The 19619-nt window shown below is 45.3% G+C and overlaps 1 protein-coding gene across 6 annotated transcripts in view; it reads left to right on the top strand.

Annotated features, from left to right (window-relative positions):
- Nucleotides 1–612: 612 nt before the first annotated feature.
- The window catches only part of pax7 (paired box 7), a 127694-nt gene continuing 108687 nt past the window's right edge, over nucleotides 613–19619 (top strand). Inside the window, exons 1-4 of one of the 6 annotated variants that reach the window (XM_033048190.1) lie at nucleotides 624–1209; nucleotides 2695–2930; nucleotides 3966–4095; nucleotides 5032–5160. In XM_033048190.1, the coding sequence (XP_032904081.1) occupies nucleotides 1125–1209; nucleotides 2695–2930; nucleotides 3966–4095; nucleotides 5032–5160 (580 nt within the window). In that variant the 5' untranslated portion in view covers nucleotides 624–1124. Of the gene's footprint in view, nucleotides 1210–2694; nucleotides 2931–3571; nucleotides 3807–3965; nucleotides 4096–5031; nucleotides 5161–19619 lie in introns of those variants that run through there. The other 5 variants (XM_033048185.1, XM_033048186.1, XM_033048187.1 and 2 more) reach the window with 5 other exon arrangements.

The raw sequence follows: 19619 nt of genomic DNA, 5'->3' as shown, positions 1-19619 counted from the left end.
AGGGCGAGTCAACTTGTTCAGGCCCAGAGCGGAGCCCCTCATTATTACCACCAGTGCAGGCACCTTCGCCCTACACTTTTCAATGCTCTAAATACTCTCCCCGATATCTGTGGACGTTGAAGTTCGCTGCGCTCAATCCCTGCCGTTGCCTTCATAGCACTAAGGAGAATTGACGTTTAAAGAATGTTCACAGTCAGTGCTCGTACACACGGCTTGTCCGCAGACAACACGTTAGGCCAAGGCAGTCGCGGCTGGGCCTTTTACTTTTAAATCGACATTTTGTCCAGTGAGGTGCTGCGAGTTTAATAAAGTGTTTGGGCTTTAAAGCGAGTCTCGAACATCCCACCATCCAGCCTAAAGTTTGGTTGGCGATGCTCTCTCTGACTGTGGGTCTCGTTAGTGAGAAGCCAGGGAGAGGGATTTCTATCCGTTGTGGTATCTTTAAGCGCCGATTGCTGACTGGTGTTTAATGTGTTATTTTATATAATTTTGTTTTAGTAAACCATCTGTTTGATTGATAACGAGGCAGCGAGTGAGTGTGATCGGCCCCGAGTCTGTCTCCCCCCCACCCGTCATTGGAGCATTCACTTGTCAGCGAGTCCTCTCCCTCCTCGTGAATAAAAGAATCCGTCCGAGCCTATCAGAGTCCCAACTCTCCTCCTCCTCCACACTGCGCCTAAACTTGGGCGCCTTAACATCTCACTGCTTCCTGGAGACTTTCAACAGTTGCAAAACTCTCTTCAATAGGGCATTAAAAAGGGGGGTGTGGGTTTGGAATTAACAGCCTGCCTGAAGCCCCGCTGGGAAGGGGAACTCCTGCCTCAGAAGCCCAACGACTCCATCAGTTTCCTACCCCCCCCTCCCCCCCTTCATCCCACTTTCCCAAGCACCCCCCCCCCCCCCGGAAGATCAGAGCGGTGCGAGGCTGGTCGGCGGAGGCAGAGCGGCGGACAGGCTGATTACCGGCTCCCGTGAGCAGAGAGGGAGCGCTACGTGCACCCCGGTCCACACCACTTTGTGATTCGCTCGTTATTCTTTTTTTGGTGCAAACCATTCTTTCTGCCCACTCCCTCCCTCCCTCCCCCCCCCCACCCCGATACATTCGTTTCGATACCGATTCTAGAATGACGTCTCTGACCGGGACAGTACCGCGGATGATGCGACCAAATCCAGGTCAGAATTACAGCAGGGCCGGATTCCCATTAGAAGGTAGGTCGACCGTGGATCTCAATGTAATGGCATAAACTAACGTGTAAAAGTTACTGGAGATATTTACAAACAGGGGGAGATAGAAATGTTGAATCTTGCTTTTGTTTAAACGCCTGTAAGTGGTAAATAATTGGAGGTAAATGTAAAAACTGCAGGAGTTTGTGTTGTGCAGCCCGCGCCTAATGTCTGTGTTGTGATACACATGTGTCAACATAAGGCGTTGATGTACCTTGCATTAATTGGCAGTGGACATTTATTGCTAATTCAGTTTTTTTTTTGTTATAAGTTTTCCGAGCACGTGCGGCCTAACACAGGGTCGCTGCAGGATTTGGGGTTGAATTTATTTCCTTGTTTCCCTCGCTTCGTACATTTCGTGATCAAGGAGACATTGGTGAAAAGCCACCAGCCACGCACGCCGAAAAACACACAAGCTTGGTGGATTTACTGAAGTGCAAGTGAAGTGAAGAATAGTCAGGAGAGGGATAAGGGGGATTACACCAATATTTGCACAACATGACTGGGAATAATGAGTGAAGCAAGTGTTTCAATGTCTAGTGCCCATCGAGTGCAGGAATCGGCCACTTGGAAATGTTTGAGAGGAATTGAGTCGTGTCCCAGATAACCACATGTGTTGGTCATCATTACTTTAAATTAGCAATGCCTGATTCAGATTAAGGAATAAAAAGCTCCAATCAGGCTGGCGCGGCGAAACGAGTTCCCGATCAGCTCCTGTGTATTTTTACTCGGTCTCGCCTTTTATCCATTAAATACAACCAACACACTTCATTTAATAAGCAAATCTTTCATGGAAAACGAATTTATTAAAGCGGCTTTCGTTAGCCCGGTTCAACCTATAACTGGAAAATAACATATTTCTATGGGGAGAGGTCACCCTGATTTGTAATGAGCGAATGTATTAAATTGGAATTATTCTCAGTTCTATAGCAAGGGTTTTAAATCCTTCAAGGCCGGATATCCTAAGTCCTGTTCAGAAAGTTGAGAGTTTAATTGCATTAGTCTGATTACAATTCCAGCCTTCAACAGTGTAAAACTCCACTGGCGATTAGGACTGGAGCTTAACTCCCAACGTTCCCCCTAATGACCCAGCTACATTACAATTTATTCTTGAATTTGTTTGTTTAGCAAAAGAGAGAGAGACGGGGCATTTCTTTAACTTCACGTAAACCGAGTCTGGAGATTCGCCAACACCACACACCTGTTTTAAAAAGCTGCATTCATCCATTCTACATTTATCACAATCTTGTGGGGGGCAAATGGAGATTCCAGGAGACTTTGGGGGAAAATAAGATCTCATGATTAAACTGTTCGTGTGAAATAAGACGTGGCTTCTGTTGGGAAGTTGTAAACCTCAGCGCTTGTGTCGGCCCGGATATCTTGTCCTTGCTGTTGTATAGGCCGGTGCCGCTGGTAACACGCTTAACTCTTGGTTTTCTCCTTTTCTTTTCTCTGTCTCTCTATAAATAGTGTCGACGCCTCTGGGCCAGGGCAGAGTTAACCAGTTGGGAGGAGTGTTTATTAACGGCAGACCCTTACCGAATCATATTCGACACAAAATAGTGGAAATGGCCCATCACGGTATCCGGCCCTGTGTCATATCCAGACAGCTGCGAGTCTCTCACGGCTGCGTTTCCAAAATCTTGTGCCGCTACCAAGAGACTGGCTCTATCCGGCCCGGGGCGATCGGAGGCAGCAAGCCCAGGGTGAGTGGAGGAAATGGCGGGGGGCGAATTGGCTCTCTGACGGGTTCAATTTGTGGGTCACTGGAGCAAGAAGTAAATGGAGTTTGGAGACGGACCTTCACACCATTCCCAACCCCGCTCACGTACAACTCCTCCCCCACCCTCAAGTTTCACTTTCTGTTCATGCACATGCTTTCTCATATTCGCACTCTTACCCCCAGACTCAACGCCCCGGGGGCTGGAGGCGGTTGTATCTCTCAAAAGTAGATGGAGAAGAAAAAATAAGAAGCTGATTTAAAAAAACAACAAATCGGGAAAACAAATAAACTTCCCGAAAACTTACCATCGCAATAACCCGTGCACCCTCTCCAATCAATGTTTACATGCTGGTGAACTGTAGTTATTCCCTTTAAACCACAGCATTCTTGGTGTAAGATTCGTGAGAATTAAACGTTCCTTTAAATTATTGTTGCGGTTTTATTCTTCCCCCCTGAGCAGCGGATATTCTATCAAATCGGTAATTAACTTAAAACAGTGCGCTTCTCGGCTGCTGCCGTTTGACAGACCGACAGGGATAGGTTTTTTTTTCATTTCTCAGGAGGACACGGAGAGTTACAGGGTCATTCGGAATAACACTGGGCAGCAACGGCGGTGAGATCAGAGTGGACTGAACTGGAACTCGATACTGAGTTTTAGTTCAAACCTGAAGTCACGCTCGTTCATAAATCACTAGCTCCGAAAGCACTGCCATCAATAGCATGTTCCACGTGTATTTTTGAAGAAATTCGCACAGATTTGAACAAGTGAAATTCAAGGCTGCGAAACACTGTCTCCAACTGCTCCATCCCACAGTTAGATAAGCGAATCTCAAGAGAGATGTAAAGAATTGGTAGAAATGTGGGTGATATTTAAACTATATTTTGACGATTTGTAAACAGAGAATGGACATGTGATGATTTAGTTGCTTGATGGTTCACATCAAATAAATTAAACGTGTCTTTTTGTTTCTGTCTCTGTGTCTCCCTGTCTCTACGTCTCCTTTCCCCCACCTTAAAGCAGGTAGCAACGCCTGATGTAGAGAAAAAAATCGAGGAGTACAAGAGAGACAACCCGGGGATGTTTAGCTGGGAGATCAGGGACAAGTTGCTGAAAGACGGGATTTGCGACAGGAGCACCGTGCCTTCAGGTGAGGCCTACACCACCAGGGACTGTGTACTGAAGCACCTGTCACACAGTGAGTCTCCCATGCCTGATCTCGGCCCTCCATGTTAGAGGGAGAGATAGACATGCAGACACGACATAAGTTGCAACCCGGTGTTTCTTGGGCTTGGTGTAATTCACTTAAATTTCACAAAGACATCATCCCCGAAAATTCTCGGGCGCAATTTGAATCTCTGACAAGATATTAAGTTACATCTCTTTAGCAGTTACTTGAACGTTTCAGACAAACTGTTTTGAAGTTACAGGTCGGTTTTATGAAGATCCCAAATGCCCCATGTTAGGTTTCTGTACAGGGCGGGAATTGTTCCGTTTTTAGCGTCTTGTCTGTTGATAAATTTCATTTTTGCAGCATTTCTTCGTGATCATTTTTCTTCCTTGTGGCTGGGGCAGAGTTGTTGGTTTTACCCGATCTCCCGCCACCCTGGGGGTCATCTATTGCTATTGAAATCAATGGCATGATTCGAAATTGACAGGTTTGGGAATGGGGAGGGGTTATTACAGTTCTGGGCAATTGACAGCCTCCCCATTCCCCCCCCCCCCCCCACACACACCCGGACTTTTACCCCCAATAAACATAAAACGTTTTTAGAATTACCTTTTTCGTTGCTTTTTAAAGAAATTTACAATCAACCTTTGGAAAAGCCATTATTGGGGAGAAAGGTCGAATATACCAACAATTAATTTTAATGAAACATTTTAAATGTTATCAAATTACATAAAGACTTTAAAATCCCAAATTATTAAATTGTTGCCTTAAATGGCCAGGAGAGGAGTAAAGAATCGGCTTAGATTGAGGAGTTATTGAAGGTTTGAGGACCAGGGATTGATTCCACACTCCCGAAACACACCGCCGATTCTCAAAGTTTCATTCCACTTATTTTTTTTTCTTTTATTTTGAAAGTGAGTTCCATCAGTCGGGTGTTAAGAGCCAAGTTTGGAAAGAGAGATGATGACGAAGAAATGGAGAAGAAAGAGGAAGAAGGGGGCAGAAAGACTAAACATAGTATTGATGGAATCCTCGGGGAGAAAGGTAACATTGGCGCTTGCTTGCTCACTCACTCCGCTGGGCGACAATTGGGGTTTCTCTTGTGGAAACAGGGAGGATGGATGCGGTGCTGAGGTTGCCGCCGAGGGGATTCACTGCCCGGGTCTGATTTTATTGCATTTTACATAATTTGAGATTTTGGGGATTTTAATTTTCAATCTACATCTACATTGGGGGGGTTTTTTAAAAAATATAAGGCTTTGCTCTGTACCTCGACCCAGTCAGAATCCCTGCGCTCAGTCCTCGGCGCTCGGAGTTTAGTTCAGGGCCTGTTCATAGTTGACTCCCACACTCATGATGAATCTGGCATGGGATGCTTATACCACCTCACGTTTATCTGTGTGACATTTGATAGAACATGTTTACATTCAATGTGTAGTAAAAGCTGAAGATCGCGTGTTGCTCTCCCCTCTTTCAATCTCTCAGTAAAACTGTGAACTATTTTGTTACTTTGTCGGCCACTGGGTTTAGAAAATATTTCTGGAGATGTGGGGGAATAATCTGTCCGAAATGGACCGCACTCGTCCCACGAGGTGACTCGAGAGTGTAGAACGTGTTGGTTGGGGAAGACCAAAAAGACTGCCGTCTTCTGTGGCAGGACGAGCCCATCAATTATTCAGCCCTGACTCTGATGGAAAGGGTCGTTGGTGCTTAAATTAATTTGTGTTGTGGGCTAGATGGTTCTCCAGGTTTCTTAAACGGTCCCTTGAAACCGCGGCTGACAGTTGCCCGCTTTGCCAATCAGTAACAATTAGGATGTGAGATCGGGGCGACCGGCTGATGAAAGGCGAGGAGAAGGGACATTTACTCTGCTCTGATGAGCAAGGGACAGAAAGAGCGACGAGGGGGGTGTGGGGAGTGGGGGTCGGGGGGTGTGGGGAGTGGGGGTGGGTGGGTAGGGTGGGGGGGGGGGCGTAGGGGGTAGGGGGGGTGACAAAACAGACTCCGTCATTTTGTCAAGAAATAAACTGGAACATTCGTGGAATCAATGTGGAACAAACATGACCTGAAAGTTCCCAACTTGCACTTGTTCACCAATGTTATTATTTCTTGGTCAAATCTGAATTAAATTGATTGTCACGATTTTTATGTAAATGATGTTCGTATATTCACCTACAGTTTCATGCATGCGGTTGTTTTTCTTTAGTTAAATATCGTCTCCCTTGGAGTTAATGGCACTCCTCGGGTAAGGTTTTGATTCCGCTCCTGGATTTACATTATTTAAGGTGTTACACACCAAGTTCCTATAAGTTAAATCAATCGGTTTATTCTTTAAGTGTTGACGAGTCCGCGCACTTGTGCACCAATTCCAAATTATTCCTGTCGAAACTTTGTAGAAAAAAAACATTGCTCGTTCCTTTAATTCTCGGGGCGCTCGGGAATATTTAAATCAACATTTGTCCTTTTTTTAGAAAAAAAGAACAAAAAACTGTCAAACGAGATGTTCAAACATTTCTACTGGGTTTGACAAAGGGGTTTCTGGAAGACGGACTCATTTCCAGACTTGGAGATGAACTTGAGCACAAAGACCAGTGAGTCCATTGAAAATGTTTTAAAAGCTGAAATACAAAAGGGAACAGAGGCGAAAAGAGAGAGGGAGAGAGAAAGAGAAAGACAGCAGCCTGTTCTGAGGCGGCAGAGTCCGACATTCTCATTCAAAAAATCTGCGAGAGGGGAAAAAAATATCAGGACAAAAGAGCGAGGGAGGAAATAATGGAGAAAGGGAATCGCATGAATAATGCAAATACTCCCCGCTGTTAAGAGTTTGGTAATAATATTGGGAAAGAATAACTGGCTGAAGGTACAAAACGATTTCAAAAAAACATTTAGAAAACAGTCAATATTCATTTGGGAAGCAGATTCCGTGCAGTTTGTCCCCGGCTGTTGATCAATCCAACCGTTCAGTGTAACGTTTAAACATTTAAATCAATGTTAAAAATAAAACGCTGTACTATATCGCAGTCAGATTAAAAGAAAACGAGGAAGTACTTTTTTTCGTTTAAAATAAACACTGTTCTGAGCTAGTGAGGCATTTAATTGTCCTACCAAGTTTTATGTCATCTTTTCTGGGATATTTCTTCAAAAGGAATCAACTTGGTCTTTTTAAAATCGGAGTTGTTTTTCTGTGTACTCCGCAACCCTCGACTCCTCAACAATGTCTAAATGTAAATCGCATTTCAGTTGGCCAAATGTTGGAAAACATTCCGATTGGTATAATTTTAAGTGCGATTCTACTGAGTTTTTAAACAAATTCTAAACACCACGAAAATGACAATGTTTTATTTCCAGCACAGAGAAGTGATGAAATATTTACTAATTATGTACTTAGAAATTATTTATGGTCTAGATTAATTTATCTTAATTTGCGAATCATTTATCGTTAAAAATAACCCGACGCCGATTGAGGAAATTCAACTTTTAAAGAAGTTTTCTTTCTCTTAAACGTATCTTTGTTTCAGCTTGGGTTCTTGGAGATGGATACATTTCAGCTGAATTTTATTTAACTTGTGCATAAGTATCAGAGGCACTCGATCAAATATTTAAATATGTGATTTTAAAATGTGGAAACATTTGAAAAAGAGAGCGCCGCGTGCTGCCGTTTTACAATCACCCTTTAAATAGGAGCTCTAACTCCCGCTGGGTAACAGCGAAAAGACTGATTGTTTCTCCAAGAGGCCGAGGTGACGCGATGGTGATTATATTTGTAAATAAGTTTTAAGTGGCAGTGTTAAAATAACATCTACAAAACTTTTTTTGCCTTGTGGGTTGTCTTATGGGGCGACTAATGTGATCTTTTAAAATGTTGTTCTTGCGTCGTGTGGTGGAATGTTTTCGCTCATACTTATGGATTTAAAGAGAATTTTGTTTTTGAACTGATCAAAAGGCGGGCGTCCGGTGACCTAAATTGATGAACGGCCCTGGACATTAATACCCGGGCAACATTCCGACCAACCCCCACCCCTCCCTCCCTCCCCCCCAATCATCGATAACCATTGGTTCCAAACTGGGAGTATTGCTACACAACTTTTTTTTTTAAATGACTTAATGGGCATTTTCCCTCTTGCTCGGCCTTCAATACTTGCCATACATAATACAAACTTGGCTGGAAAGTGTCAACGGATAGTCTTGTCTCTTTAAGCGATTTGTTTGGTATAATTATTTATATTTTCCAGAACGACAGGAAACCCAAACATATCTCAAGTTAATTTGTGTCTTTACTGGGGTAACTGGGGGCCGAGGCTTTAGTGCCCTCACTCCTTTTCTAAGCAGAGATTTTTGCTGGATTGTTCTTTCTCTCTCATCTCTCTGACATTTAATAATGTTAAGGCTTATTAAAGAAAGTAATGAAAACGGCGCTGTGTGAATGAGGGGCTGTGTTCCCAATGAGTGTAATAGCTGCTAGCTATGGTTAGAAGTGTATTTAGCCCCAATCAGCTACTGTGGGGACTTTTAAGCACAACGTTATGTTGAAGGGTTTTAAGGCAGATTAAATTGAGCCCTTTTATTTCTCGCACTTTCATCTTTAAACGCTTCGCTCTCTGTAGCTCCAGGCACCAATTCGCCAGATTTCACTTCCCTTTTATAGTCCGAGAATTTTTATAACTGTATATATTATTTTAGGACATATTTAACATTTTGTCACATGCTCCTTCTACCTCGTGCTGAAAGCAATCGTGCAGTGCTGGAAATCAATGTTGATTTATTTTTTTTTTGCAAAACTTTAGTGATTTAAGAGAGCATATTGGAATGAAACTGTGTATGGGAAAATAAATAGTTGCAATCAAAATATTTGCGGGACAATGAATGGGAATTGGAGATAAGGTTCATCTACTGACACTGAGCTTCAGACCGCTTTCACCGAAGGCTGTTTGGTGTGAGTGCGTGTGTGGGGTGGGGTGGGGTGGGGGTGGTTGTGTGTGTGTGTGTGTGTGTGTGTGTGTGTGTGTATGTGTGTATGTGTGTGTGTGTTGGGGGTGGGGGTGAACAGTTTTGTTCAACACCCCTCCCAAAAGTACAATTCCTGTAGCTATCGACTCCAAAAAGGTCTTGAACAGGGACAGATTTTACATACGGCAAATAAGGCAGACAACATAACGAATTAACCCTGAATTATTTTTATACAGTGAAATATCTCTAATACGTTTACAATTTACGCGACACGGGGCAAGTAGAAACGGCGACGAGACGGAACCATAATGAATGCTTGGACATATTTATAAACGAAATATCGATTGCTAAATGTGCAAGAAGGAACTGCAGATGCTAGTTTAAACCGAAGATAGTCACAAAATTCTGGAGTAACTCAGCTTCTCGAGACCCTTCTTCTCGATCCGAAACGTCGCCAATTCCTTCTCTCCAGAGATGCTGCCTGTCCCGCTGAGTTACTCCAGCTTGTTGTGTCTATTATCGATTGATAAACGCAAAAGAGCTGCATTGGGTTGGGTGGAATAAAAATGGCGAGCAAGTAGATTTTTAACGTAAACTGACTAAAAGTAACTAGAAAAATGGCTTTGGAAAATATGCATAAAACGAATCAACAATGGGTTAATCTGATAGTCTAATTAATGTGCAGTAACTGCGGAGATTGGCGTTGGGGGATTCCGTTTGAGAATCAAGTTTCGAATCATTGACTGAATGATTGCTTTTGGTGAGATTTGTTCATTTGTTCGCTGTGTAGCCGCGTGCCCCGGAGAGAGGCTGTTGTGAGATTGAGACTATGCAAACATTTGGACAAGCCAGTTTGCATTTGTCTGCGCAGGGTGATACCGCGTGTCCGAGGCAGATTGTACTTCTGACGGGAAGGTATCATCTAATTTGGACCAGGAGAGATATGATTCAAATTCAGGAGACGCCCACTTCAAGTATTTTTTGGGGGGTGGTTTGTGGAAGCGGTTTTTTTTTTTGGCTTGCTGAGATGGGAGCGTCTATCCTGTAACCAAACCAGCACTCTGTATGAGAGGGGACAGAGAAATAGAGAGAGAGAATCTACAGTGGATACTCGTAGACTCGGGGATCACCTGGAAGTTGCGAATCTAATCAAACAGAAAGCAGGGAGGATTTCTGTGTGTGCAGAGGGGAATCAGCTGAAATAATAGAGGCCAGGAACAGATAGGGGAATGTCAAATTATCCGGGGCTGCAACTCATTGTGATGTGCATATTCAATTAAAGAAAGGGATATACCGGTCATACGAATGACACTTGTCAGAGAAAGCGAAGACAAATAAGGCTATCAGCGAGATAGCAATTACTAAAGCAAATACTAGCTCGGAATACTTTACTAGTCGGAGTTTAAATAAACAAACACCGCGAGTGGGCGACAGAGAAAACAAGCTTAAGACAGTAAACCCAAGTAATTCAAGTTCAACGAAGTGGAAAACAAGAGGATGAGGGGGACGGTTTGGAGAAAGTGGCGAGGTTTCTGGAGAAAACTGGAGAGCTGGGTAAGGGGGACTTAAGAGAAACGAATAAGAGAACGGTTTTCTTTTTCGAGGGTTGGTGGTCCATAAAGAAACACATCATAGGAAAGGAACTCGAAACCAATAACACGATTTAAATCGGAATAATTGAACGGAAGGGTGTCAAATGGTAGAAAAGTGGAGTGAAAGGAACAGAGAAAGAAAGGGAAGGAGAATAATTTGCCAGTCTGAGTTAGGAAATTGAGTATGTTTTAATATTTTGCATGAGTTTAACTATCTACGATTCAAGTGTCAGAAGTGAGAAGGCAGAACGAAGAAAGAGGATGAGAGAATGCGATAGGGCTGCACTTCAAACGAAATCATCCCACACCAGGAAAGAGTGAGAGAGAGAGATTTAGCTCAAATATGGCAACGTTATTTAGATATTAATAACACATTTTCCCGAGGCATCAGCAGTCCATACATCCCTACTTTCTCCCAGCTATTTGGCTGCAGGAATTGAACGAGATACAAATGTTAGGCAGAGATAACACAATCAGCACAGCTCGGCCCTATAGCTGCAACACTGCATTAAACCAGGATTAACCTCCCCCATCCCATCAAGGCTTTCACTCTTACCCCTTCTATATTTCATTGCAATTTACATGGAAAGGATTTTAAAGAACATATAGGAACCAGCACCTAAAGCTGAAAGGTCTTTGGGACGAAGCAAAACCCCTAAATCCTCTCTCGAATTCATGGAATAATAACAAAAAGTGACCTGGTATTTCAATCCGTCGGTGAAATTCCACCCATTACTGATTGTGAAAGTCACTCTTCCGAATTTGTTGAACAATTAAAAAATAGCATGCCCCTTGCCCAGAGTCCTCTGGCGTTAAAAGTGATGTCTATTTATTTAAAGATTAGCGGGAACAAAGTTGACATTGTATCTTTCGTATATTATAGTGTTGTTAGTAAATCCCTCGCCACCGGTCGCTTATATCCTAAACTTTATCCCAAAGTACAGCGTGCTAATTAATCAATTCATCTCGACGTTTCAGATGGTCTAATTTCGGGTTGTGGTTTTACGGTTAGTGGTGCACATGATAAGATGCAGGGCGTGGGTAGTAGGACACATCTATCCCAAGTTGGGCCCCTCGATGTTAGGAGTCAAAGATCAGATTCATCCTCACTGTGGGACCTTTGTAGTGTCCATACCGATTTGCCATTTCTGGTGCAAAGGACAATACTGAGGGACGGGATCCATCTGTATGTTTACAGGACACTTGGAAGTCTCGCGTCGAGACAGTTAATACGACTCATAGATAGAGTAACACATGTACCAACAGGTTGCTTTAGAATCAAATCCACCGCGAATGCATTTACCAAACTGCGCCTCGTATTTATCCAGGAATTCCAAATCATATTTCAGGAACCGGGGATAACTGCAGTTTTCTAGCTTGGAAGTAGCAAATAGGATTTAGGCCAAACAGCCCAGTCCGCCCAACCCAAAACACAAGCTCACTCCAGTCATAACAAACACGGGATGAGGGAAAACATCTAAACCCACCTTAGAAAGCCGCCCGCCAGCCACTATTGTGGAGCATCAGGGAAGGGTGATTAGGTTGTGTTTTGAGAAATATTTAATAAAAGTAGATGTGCCAGCCCCGATTGTGAGCGTTTTGTAAAGCTACACTTCAGGTCACAGCCCCAGTGCAGATTAGGTTTCGGAGTCCGCTTAGAAAATCGTGACAAAAAGAAGTAAAACTGGATGTCATCTCAGTCCCAATTTATAAAGTCGTTTGTCATTCTGGTGGAAAAGCATATAATAAGCCTTTTGAGGGGGTTATTAATACACAATTATTTCCTAGTGCTTGGTTGACCTCTGAACTCATGTTGGCAAGAAACGGGACGGATTGTCGGATCTGTTGTTGAAGGCAGGAAAGCCTAGGTAAGGAGAAGTCGGAGACCGAGTCAGGAAATTGAGAAGCTTATTTCCTTTGATCCTTTTCGCCTTTGCTTATCGGGAACATTTATGGTGACACTTTAACAAAGGGAGTTCATCATATTACAGTCTCACTGTGCTTTGGTGCGGGGCTCCTGATTTCAACTAATTAAGGAGAGTCTGCGCTGGGGACGGGCAGGATCTGAGCGCACACGTTACTTCCTGGGATGAATAGGCCATTTTTGTAGACGGAGAGATCACAGAGCGGATATTAAAAGGCCCATGTTAAAACGTGCGGGGTAAATCCCGCCTCTCGTTATGTTCTACTTTATAGTTTTTAAAAAAAAACACAATTCCCTACCGGGATACACAAATCTAAAGTTAATTTTAGAATATTATTTGCAAGATGATTTGTGGATCCAAACGGTGTCCGCGCCAGCCATTCATTTCATGCTTTGGAAAGTCTGCTGGTCCAAGCGAATTTCGCACCTGGGATTAGACTTCCTTGGTAGGAGGTGTGGGTTATAACGGGGTGAGGGTTATCCCTGGTCGGCTCTTGGTTTAGGAACACAGGCCGGCCGGAGGTGTCATCCGCAGTTTAGCGGACACCTCGGGATTTTGGCCGTAGCTGCGCTCTCCGCTCCCCATAGCTACTGAAGCGTTCGGTTCAATCCGAATAGAACATTGCAGAGATTTGACACCACACGGTCCGCTATTCGTCCAAACGTGGAGCCCAGAAAGCGTTAAGACTGCCGCTGGGAACCACACACCCATCACTGCCGAAATATAGAACATCATTTTCCCTTCGTCATTCTTCCCATCTCAAGCGTCCTCCTTCACACTCCCTCCTTGCTCCCTCCAAACCTACCCATGCTTCAATGGTACCATTATGGCACCTCCGACCCATTACCGCAAATGACCCTCACTTCACTCCCCAACCCCCTCCCTCAACCCCCACCTTCCTCCCTACATAGAAACATAGAAAAAGGGTGCAGGAGTAGCCCTTCGAGCCTGCACCGCCATTCAATATGATCATGGCTGATCATGGCTACAAACCGCCCCTCACCTCCCTTCACGCAACGCTACCTTCACCACTCTCGTCAACCCACCCCTTGCTAACCCCACCCCCACCTTCCCTCTAATCCCACCTCACCTCTTCCCCAATCCCACCCAGCTACCCCCCCCCCCCTCCTCTCCGGAACCCATCCTCGCCTCCCTCCAACCCCACCCCCACCTGCTCCCTGTCAACCCAACCCCGGCCCACAATCCCAGACTCCACTCAGCTCATTGTTTCAGTTTTACTCGTTGGACTTCAGAGTCGCGTTCGACCGGCTTAACCTCATCACATGTCAACCACGGTTAAACATGCTGAGGTGTTAATCCTGGAACTAAATGAAGTGCCCTGTCCGCAAGTGGAGTGTATCGTCGCTTCCATGTGGAATAAATCTTCTTGGACAATTAACGTTGGACAAAATGCAGCCCACACTCTCAAACATCACCCTGTCTCTTACATGACCATGGGTTGGATACGGGGCAAAGCTCCCTCTACTTTCGCCCCGTCAACACTTCAAGGGCAAGTCAGACACACAGTGAAACTTGTGTTTAAGAAGGAACTGCAGATGCTGGAAAATCCAAGGTACACAAAAATGCTGGAGAAACTCAACGGGTGCAGCAGCATCTATGGAGCGAAAGGAAATAGGCAACGTTTCGGGCCGAAACCCAAGGGTTTCGGCCCGAAACGTTGCCTATTTCCTTCGCTCCATAGTGGTGAAACCCAAGGGTTTCGGCCCGAAACGTTGCCTATTTCCTTTCACGCCATAGATGCTGCTGCACCCGCTGAGTTTCTCCAGCATTTTCGTGTACACAATGAAACTTTTTTCTCTGCACCATCCTGCCAAACATCCCAATGGTAGGGATAGGGATAAATAAGCGGCTGAGGTGCAGAGAAAGGCCCCCCTTTACTCCCTTGTGTCAAAGTACTTGTTATGTTATTATGACCAGTCTGAGAACCTCGGAGAAAACTTACCGCAAATTCTCTGAAATTGATCATTCGGACATTTGGGGCATTTTGGGATGCAATGGTCTGCCCGGTTAGAGTTTGACCATCTTGTGAGCAGGAATTAGTCATAACCCCATTTCTACATTCAAAGAACAATGGGCGGTTGTAGCCATTTTTAAACAACAGAATTGAGAAAGGGACAGATACAGCCCGAGATTAAATCTTGCAGCGATTTAGTAAATTGATAGCAAACGGAGGTTGCATTGGTTAAATCTCTTGGTAAACTCTGTGTCAATTCCAAAGGATTAGTTCAGGGAAAAGGTCAGTTTAATGTGCTCGTATCAATTACAGGGACAGTTTGTCGCCAACATTTCGAAATAGGAGAGATGCCTGTGTGTGTTAGTGCTGTTTGAGTCAGTGTGTGTGAGAGTCAGGAACTGTGTGTGTCAGTAACTGTGTGTCAGTGTGTGTGTCAGGGACTGTGTGTGTGTGTGTCAGTGTGTGCGAGTCAGGGATTGTGTGTGTGTGTGTGAGTCAGGGATTGTGTGTGTGTCAGTGTGTGTGTCAGTGTGCGAGTCAGGGACTGTGTGGGACTGTGTGTGTGAGTCAGGGACTGTGTGTGTGTGTCAGTGTGTGTGAGTCAGGGACTGTGTGTGTGTGTGTCAGTGTGTGTGAGTCAGAGATTGTGTGTGTCAGTGTATGTGTGTGCGTGTGTGTCAGTGTGTGTGTAGGTGACTGTGTGTTAGTGCTGTGTGAGTCAGTGTCTGTGTCTGTCAGTAACTGTGTGTGTCTGTGTGTGTCAGTAACTGTGTGTGTCTGTGTGTGTCAGTAACTGTGTGTACATCAGTAACTTCTATTCCTCTCAATGTGAATATAAAAAGATACCATCCACTCTTGCAGCCTGTTGTGTATAAATTGGCGTGTGTGCCCCTTGATTTCTTGTCAGTTTGACCAGTGGTGAGATGATCTGATCGCTGTAGGATGGAGTCAAAGATGCTCTGTTCAGGGGAACAGACACAATTGAGGGGTTGTCTGAATGTGCGCCTTCAAACACATGCAGAACTCCCTCTCTAGCCTTGATAAATTCACCTTCATTCGTATCTGTGAGAAAAGTCATCTGGGATGTTTGGGCCATCGCAGGCCTTGACAATCCTGAAGAATTATATGCCTACATGGCATATTTACCAATGCATTGATGGCTATACCACTCACTGTCTGCTCTCCGGTTGAGGGTTTTCTGTTTTACTTTTATCTTCAGTTGCCTGCTACTTTTTCCTGGAGGTGGAGATTGCAACTGAATCAGCTCCTGGATCTTTTGATAGTCTTTATCAAACTATTTTCTGGTGGAAGAGGGACTATGAATCTTCACATGTGCTAAATATGCTGGAATTCAGTGCATTTCAGATGATCTAAATACGCTGCAGTTCTGGCTGGTTGGGGGTCACCTCATTATCTGTAAGGTACTGTCTAAGATGGGTACCTGGTGAGGTCCTTGGGACTTTCAGCATTTTATTTTTTTGTGCCGTGGTTTTTATATGTCCTCACCTTCTATATTTGGGAAAGAAAAAATGTGTCCAAGGACTTCTCATGGCAGAGCCTTGAACATCTTTAAGAGAGGAGATGCCCAATTGTAATTGCTGCAGAGGGCTCTCCTGGAAGCCCCTCACAGAGAAGGGCAACTGCCGGAGTCCAGCTCCACCACCTCATCTCACTGGCTGAGACAGTTCCCCCAATCACAGTGTGAATTCTGACCACTTAGAGGCACTGGGGAAACCAGACACCAGCTCCAGGATAAGTGCGGGGAACTGCAATAAGTACTAAACGTGGCCTGTTTTGACGTCACAAATGCCTTTGACTCCATCAACTGGAAGAGGCTGTGGAGCCTCACTCACAAATGTGGCTGTCAGCAGGAAATCATCTTCATCTTACGTTGGGTTGAAGAAGATTTTAACCTCCAGGTCCACATCAGGCCCCCACTTTAGCGCAGCTGAGCTCAAGCAAAACCGGCCATCGCCCCAATAATTGCCCTGTCTTTCTCAGGACAGTGTTGCAAGTCACTTCCAGCAGGTCTAATGCTGCTGTAGAGTCGAACTGATAGGACTAATGGGGACCTGTTCAACCAAAGACACTCCACTGCAGAATCAAAGTCACCCAGCATCGGACCAACCCGATGTGGTACACAGATGACATATGTAATTCCCCATGGTCATCTGCTGCGCTCCAAGTCATTGTCAACCCATTCAATGAAGCAAGCAAGAGCATCTTCAAAACAAATCACCAATCTACCCCCTTGCAACAATAAACAACCACCATGAAGCCCCAGATATGTTCACTTCTTGCCATGTCTTGGGATTCATTCCTCAATGAAGACAAACACTGATTATGAATGTCATCGGTACACCCAATGCATCTGTACAGCCCTTGGAGTTTTTAGAAGATCCTTACTGCAAACACAATACAGAGTTCACACTCTACAGTGTAGCAGCGACTCCTGCCAAGATATTTCTGAAACATGGACTATTAACAACAGGCATCTCAAACCGGGGGGGGGGGGGTGGGGGGGTGGGGGGGGGGGGGGGGGGGGGGGGGGGGGGGGGGAGAGGTGCAACATTCTCTGAGACTATTTGTTTATTTGAGCCAGCGCCCACATCTAAAGGGCATTAAACACTCGGTAAACTCCAAAGGACTAACCACGTTGTTGGTATGCCTGACACCAAACTCCCAGAACTGTTTCTCTATTGCAAGGGAATACTAATGATAGGAAGGACATATTCCATAATACTCTCCAAACATCATTGGAAAAAGGTTGCCATTCTCATTGTCTGATGGGATCCTGTCCCATGATCAATGAAAATCGCGATGGAGCGTCTGGAGTGGCATTAACAAACCACGAGTCCATAAAGCAGGAGCATACACATGGCGGCGTGGATGACGGGTCTCCCAAACTACCCATCACCTGCCCTACCAAACCGCACCGAACATCTCCTGCCCCATCTGTGGCAGACAGAGTCTGTCCTCATGAAGAACCCACAGTTCTACAGTGGGAACAAGTCTTGCCCAACTCTTAGGGACTGTCTAACAAGAGAAGAGGCTGTCACCTGTGGATTTGTGAATGTCCCTCTTTGTGCCTGTCTATGTTGATGAGAAGACATGTACATTAGTGCATAGGTGTGATCTTGTCACTGTGGACGTTGATGGGGTGGGGGTGGATGGTTGTGGGTCGTTGGGCAGAGGCTAAGGAGGCCTCGTTCCCTCTTCACGACCCTCAGTGCGCCCACGTGGTTTAGTGCATTTAGTGGGGGGGGGGGGGGGGGGGGGGGGGGAGATGTGCAACATTCTCTGAGACTATTTGTTTATTTGAGCCAGCGCCCACATCTAAAGGGCATTAAACACTCGGTAAACTCCAAAGGACTAACCACGTTGTTGGTATGCCTGACACCAAACTCCCAGAACTGTTTCTCTATTGCAAGATAATACTAATGATAGGAAGGACATATTCCATAATACTCTCCAAACATCATTGGAAAAAGGTTGCCATTCTCATTGTCTGATAGGATCCTGTCCCATGATCAATGAAAATCGCGATGGAGCGTCTGGAGTGGCATTAACAAACCACGAGTCCATAAAGCAGGAGCATACACATGGCGGCGTGGATGACGGGTCTCCCAAACTACCCATCACCTGCCCTACCAAACCGCACCGAACATCTCCTGCCCCATCTGTGGCAGACAAAGTCTGTCCTCATGAAGAACCCACAGTTCTACAGTGGGAACAAGTCTTGCCCAACTCTTAGGGACTGTCTAACAAGAGAAGAGGCTGTCACCTGTGGATTTGTGAATGTCCCTCTTTGTGCCTGTCTATGTTGATGAGAAGACATGTACATTAGTGCATAGGTGTGATCTTGTCACTGTGGACGTTGATGGGGTGGGGGTGGATGGTTGTGGGTCGTTGGGCAGAGGCTAAGGAGGCCTCGTTCCCTCTTCACGACCCTCAGTGCGCCCACGTGGTTTAGTGCATTGCGGTATTCAAGGCTCTATCAGAGTTGTCTCCGAGAACGCTTTTGATATTCACCAATCCAGGTCCCCCTTAGATGTGAAAACAAAATCGAGAAATGTGGTTCTGCAACCTCAAATCTGTGAACATTGTCACTGCTGTGATCATTGACGCTTCGTGGGAGTCATCCACCGACAGGGTCTCCGCCGTCTAGCGCTTAATACCGAGTAAATCCATTCAAAGTAAACCGCCACCGGGCTGAACCGTGGCGTAACCTGTAAACAGCTTTGGGCTAAATAGATATGTATCATTCCGCTCCTGGAGCCGTCAGCGCACTCGGTTTCCGCCGATTACTATGAGAGGGCCGCGTCCGACCCATCTCCTGGGTCACAGTTCAAGCAGCTGAAGCCCCACAGAACACATTCTACACGTCTGCAAAATAAATGGATAACTTTACGAAAAGGAGAGCGTAAGGAGAACGTCATTTGGTTGCGGGGACAGGGTCGGCGCGGGTGGCAATTGGACAATTCTTTCCCAGCTGGGATATCCACGATGAGCCGAGTGGCCTCTCTCTGTAATTTATCCTTTCATGATTGTTTGGTCTTTAAATGTTGCCGACGGAAACGATCCTGCACAGAGACTAATCCGCCATTGCAGCGGGTATGTGCCTCAATTACAATGTTTGGAGACTCGAATGTCATTGTCCAGGGGACAAGATCCCATCAGTCCGCGAGCATGAGTTCAACAGATTGGTCCTCGCTGTCCCGCGGGGTTAGGATTTGACTCTCACACCTTGGCCTGGGCCTCGGAAAAACAGCGCCTTCGGTCCAACCAAGAGTTTGACGAGCGATTGAGCACGTTATATAATGAACGCGGAGCTAATTCAAAACACAAAGTACTGGAGGAACTTCGCCGTCAATAGGCAGCATATGTGGAGGGAATGGATAGACCACCTTTCTGATGCTACCTGACAAGCAGAGTTCCTCCCGCACTTTGTGTTTTGCCCAAAATTCCAGCATCTGCAGTCCCTCGTATCTGGGAGATAGTCCAGCAGTTGTGGATCCGGCTTGAATTAGAGAAGGGGCATGAAGGGTGGTATAAGACGGAGGG

Source organism: Amblyraja radiata, chromosome 31 (genome assembly GCF_010909765.2).
Source record: "Amblyraja radiata isolate CabotCenter1 chromosome 31, sAmbRad1.1.pri, whole genome shotgun sequence".
Lineage (NCBI taxonomy): Eukaryota > Metazoa > Chordata > Chondrichthyes > Rajiformes > Rajidae > Amblyraja > Amblyraja radiata.
Note: the sequence above shows the minus strand (reverse complement) of the source record. Positions and strands in the feature narration are given on the sequence as shown.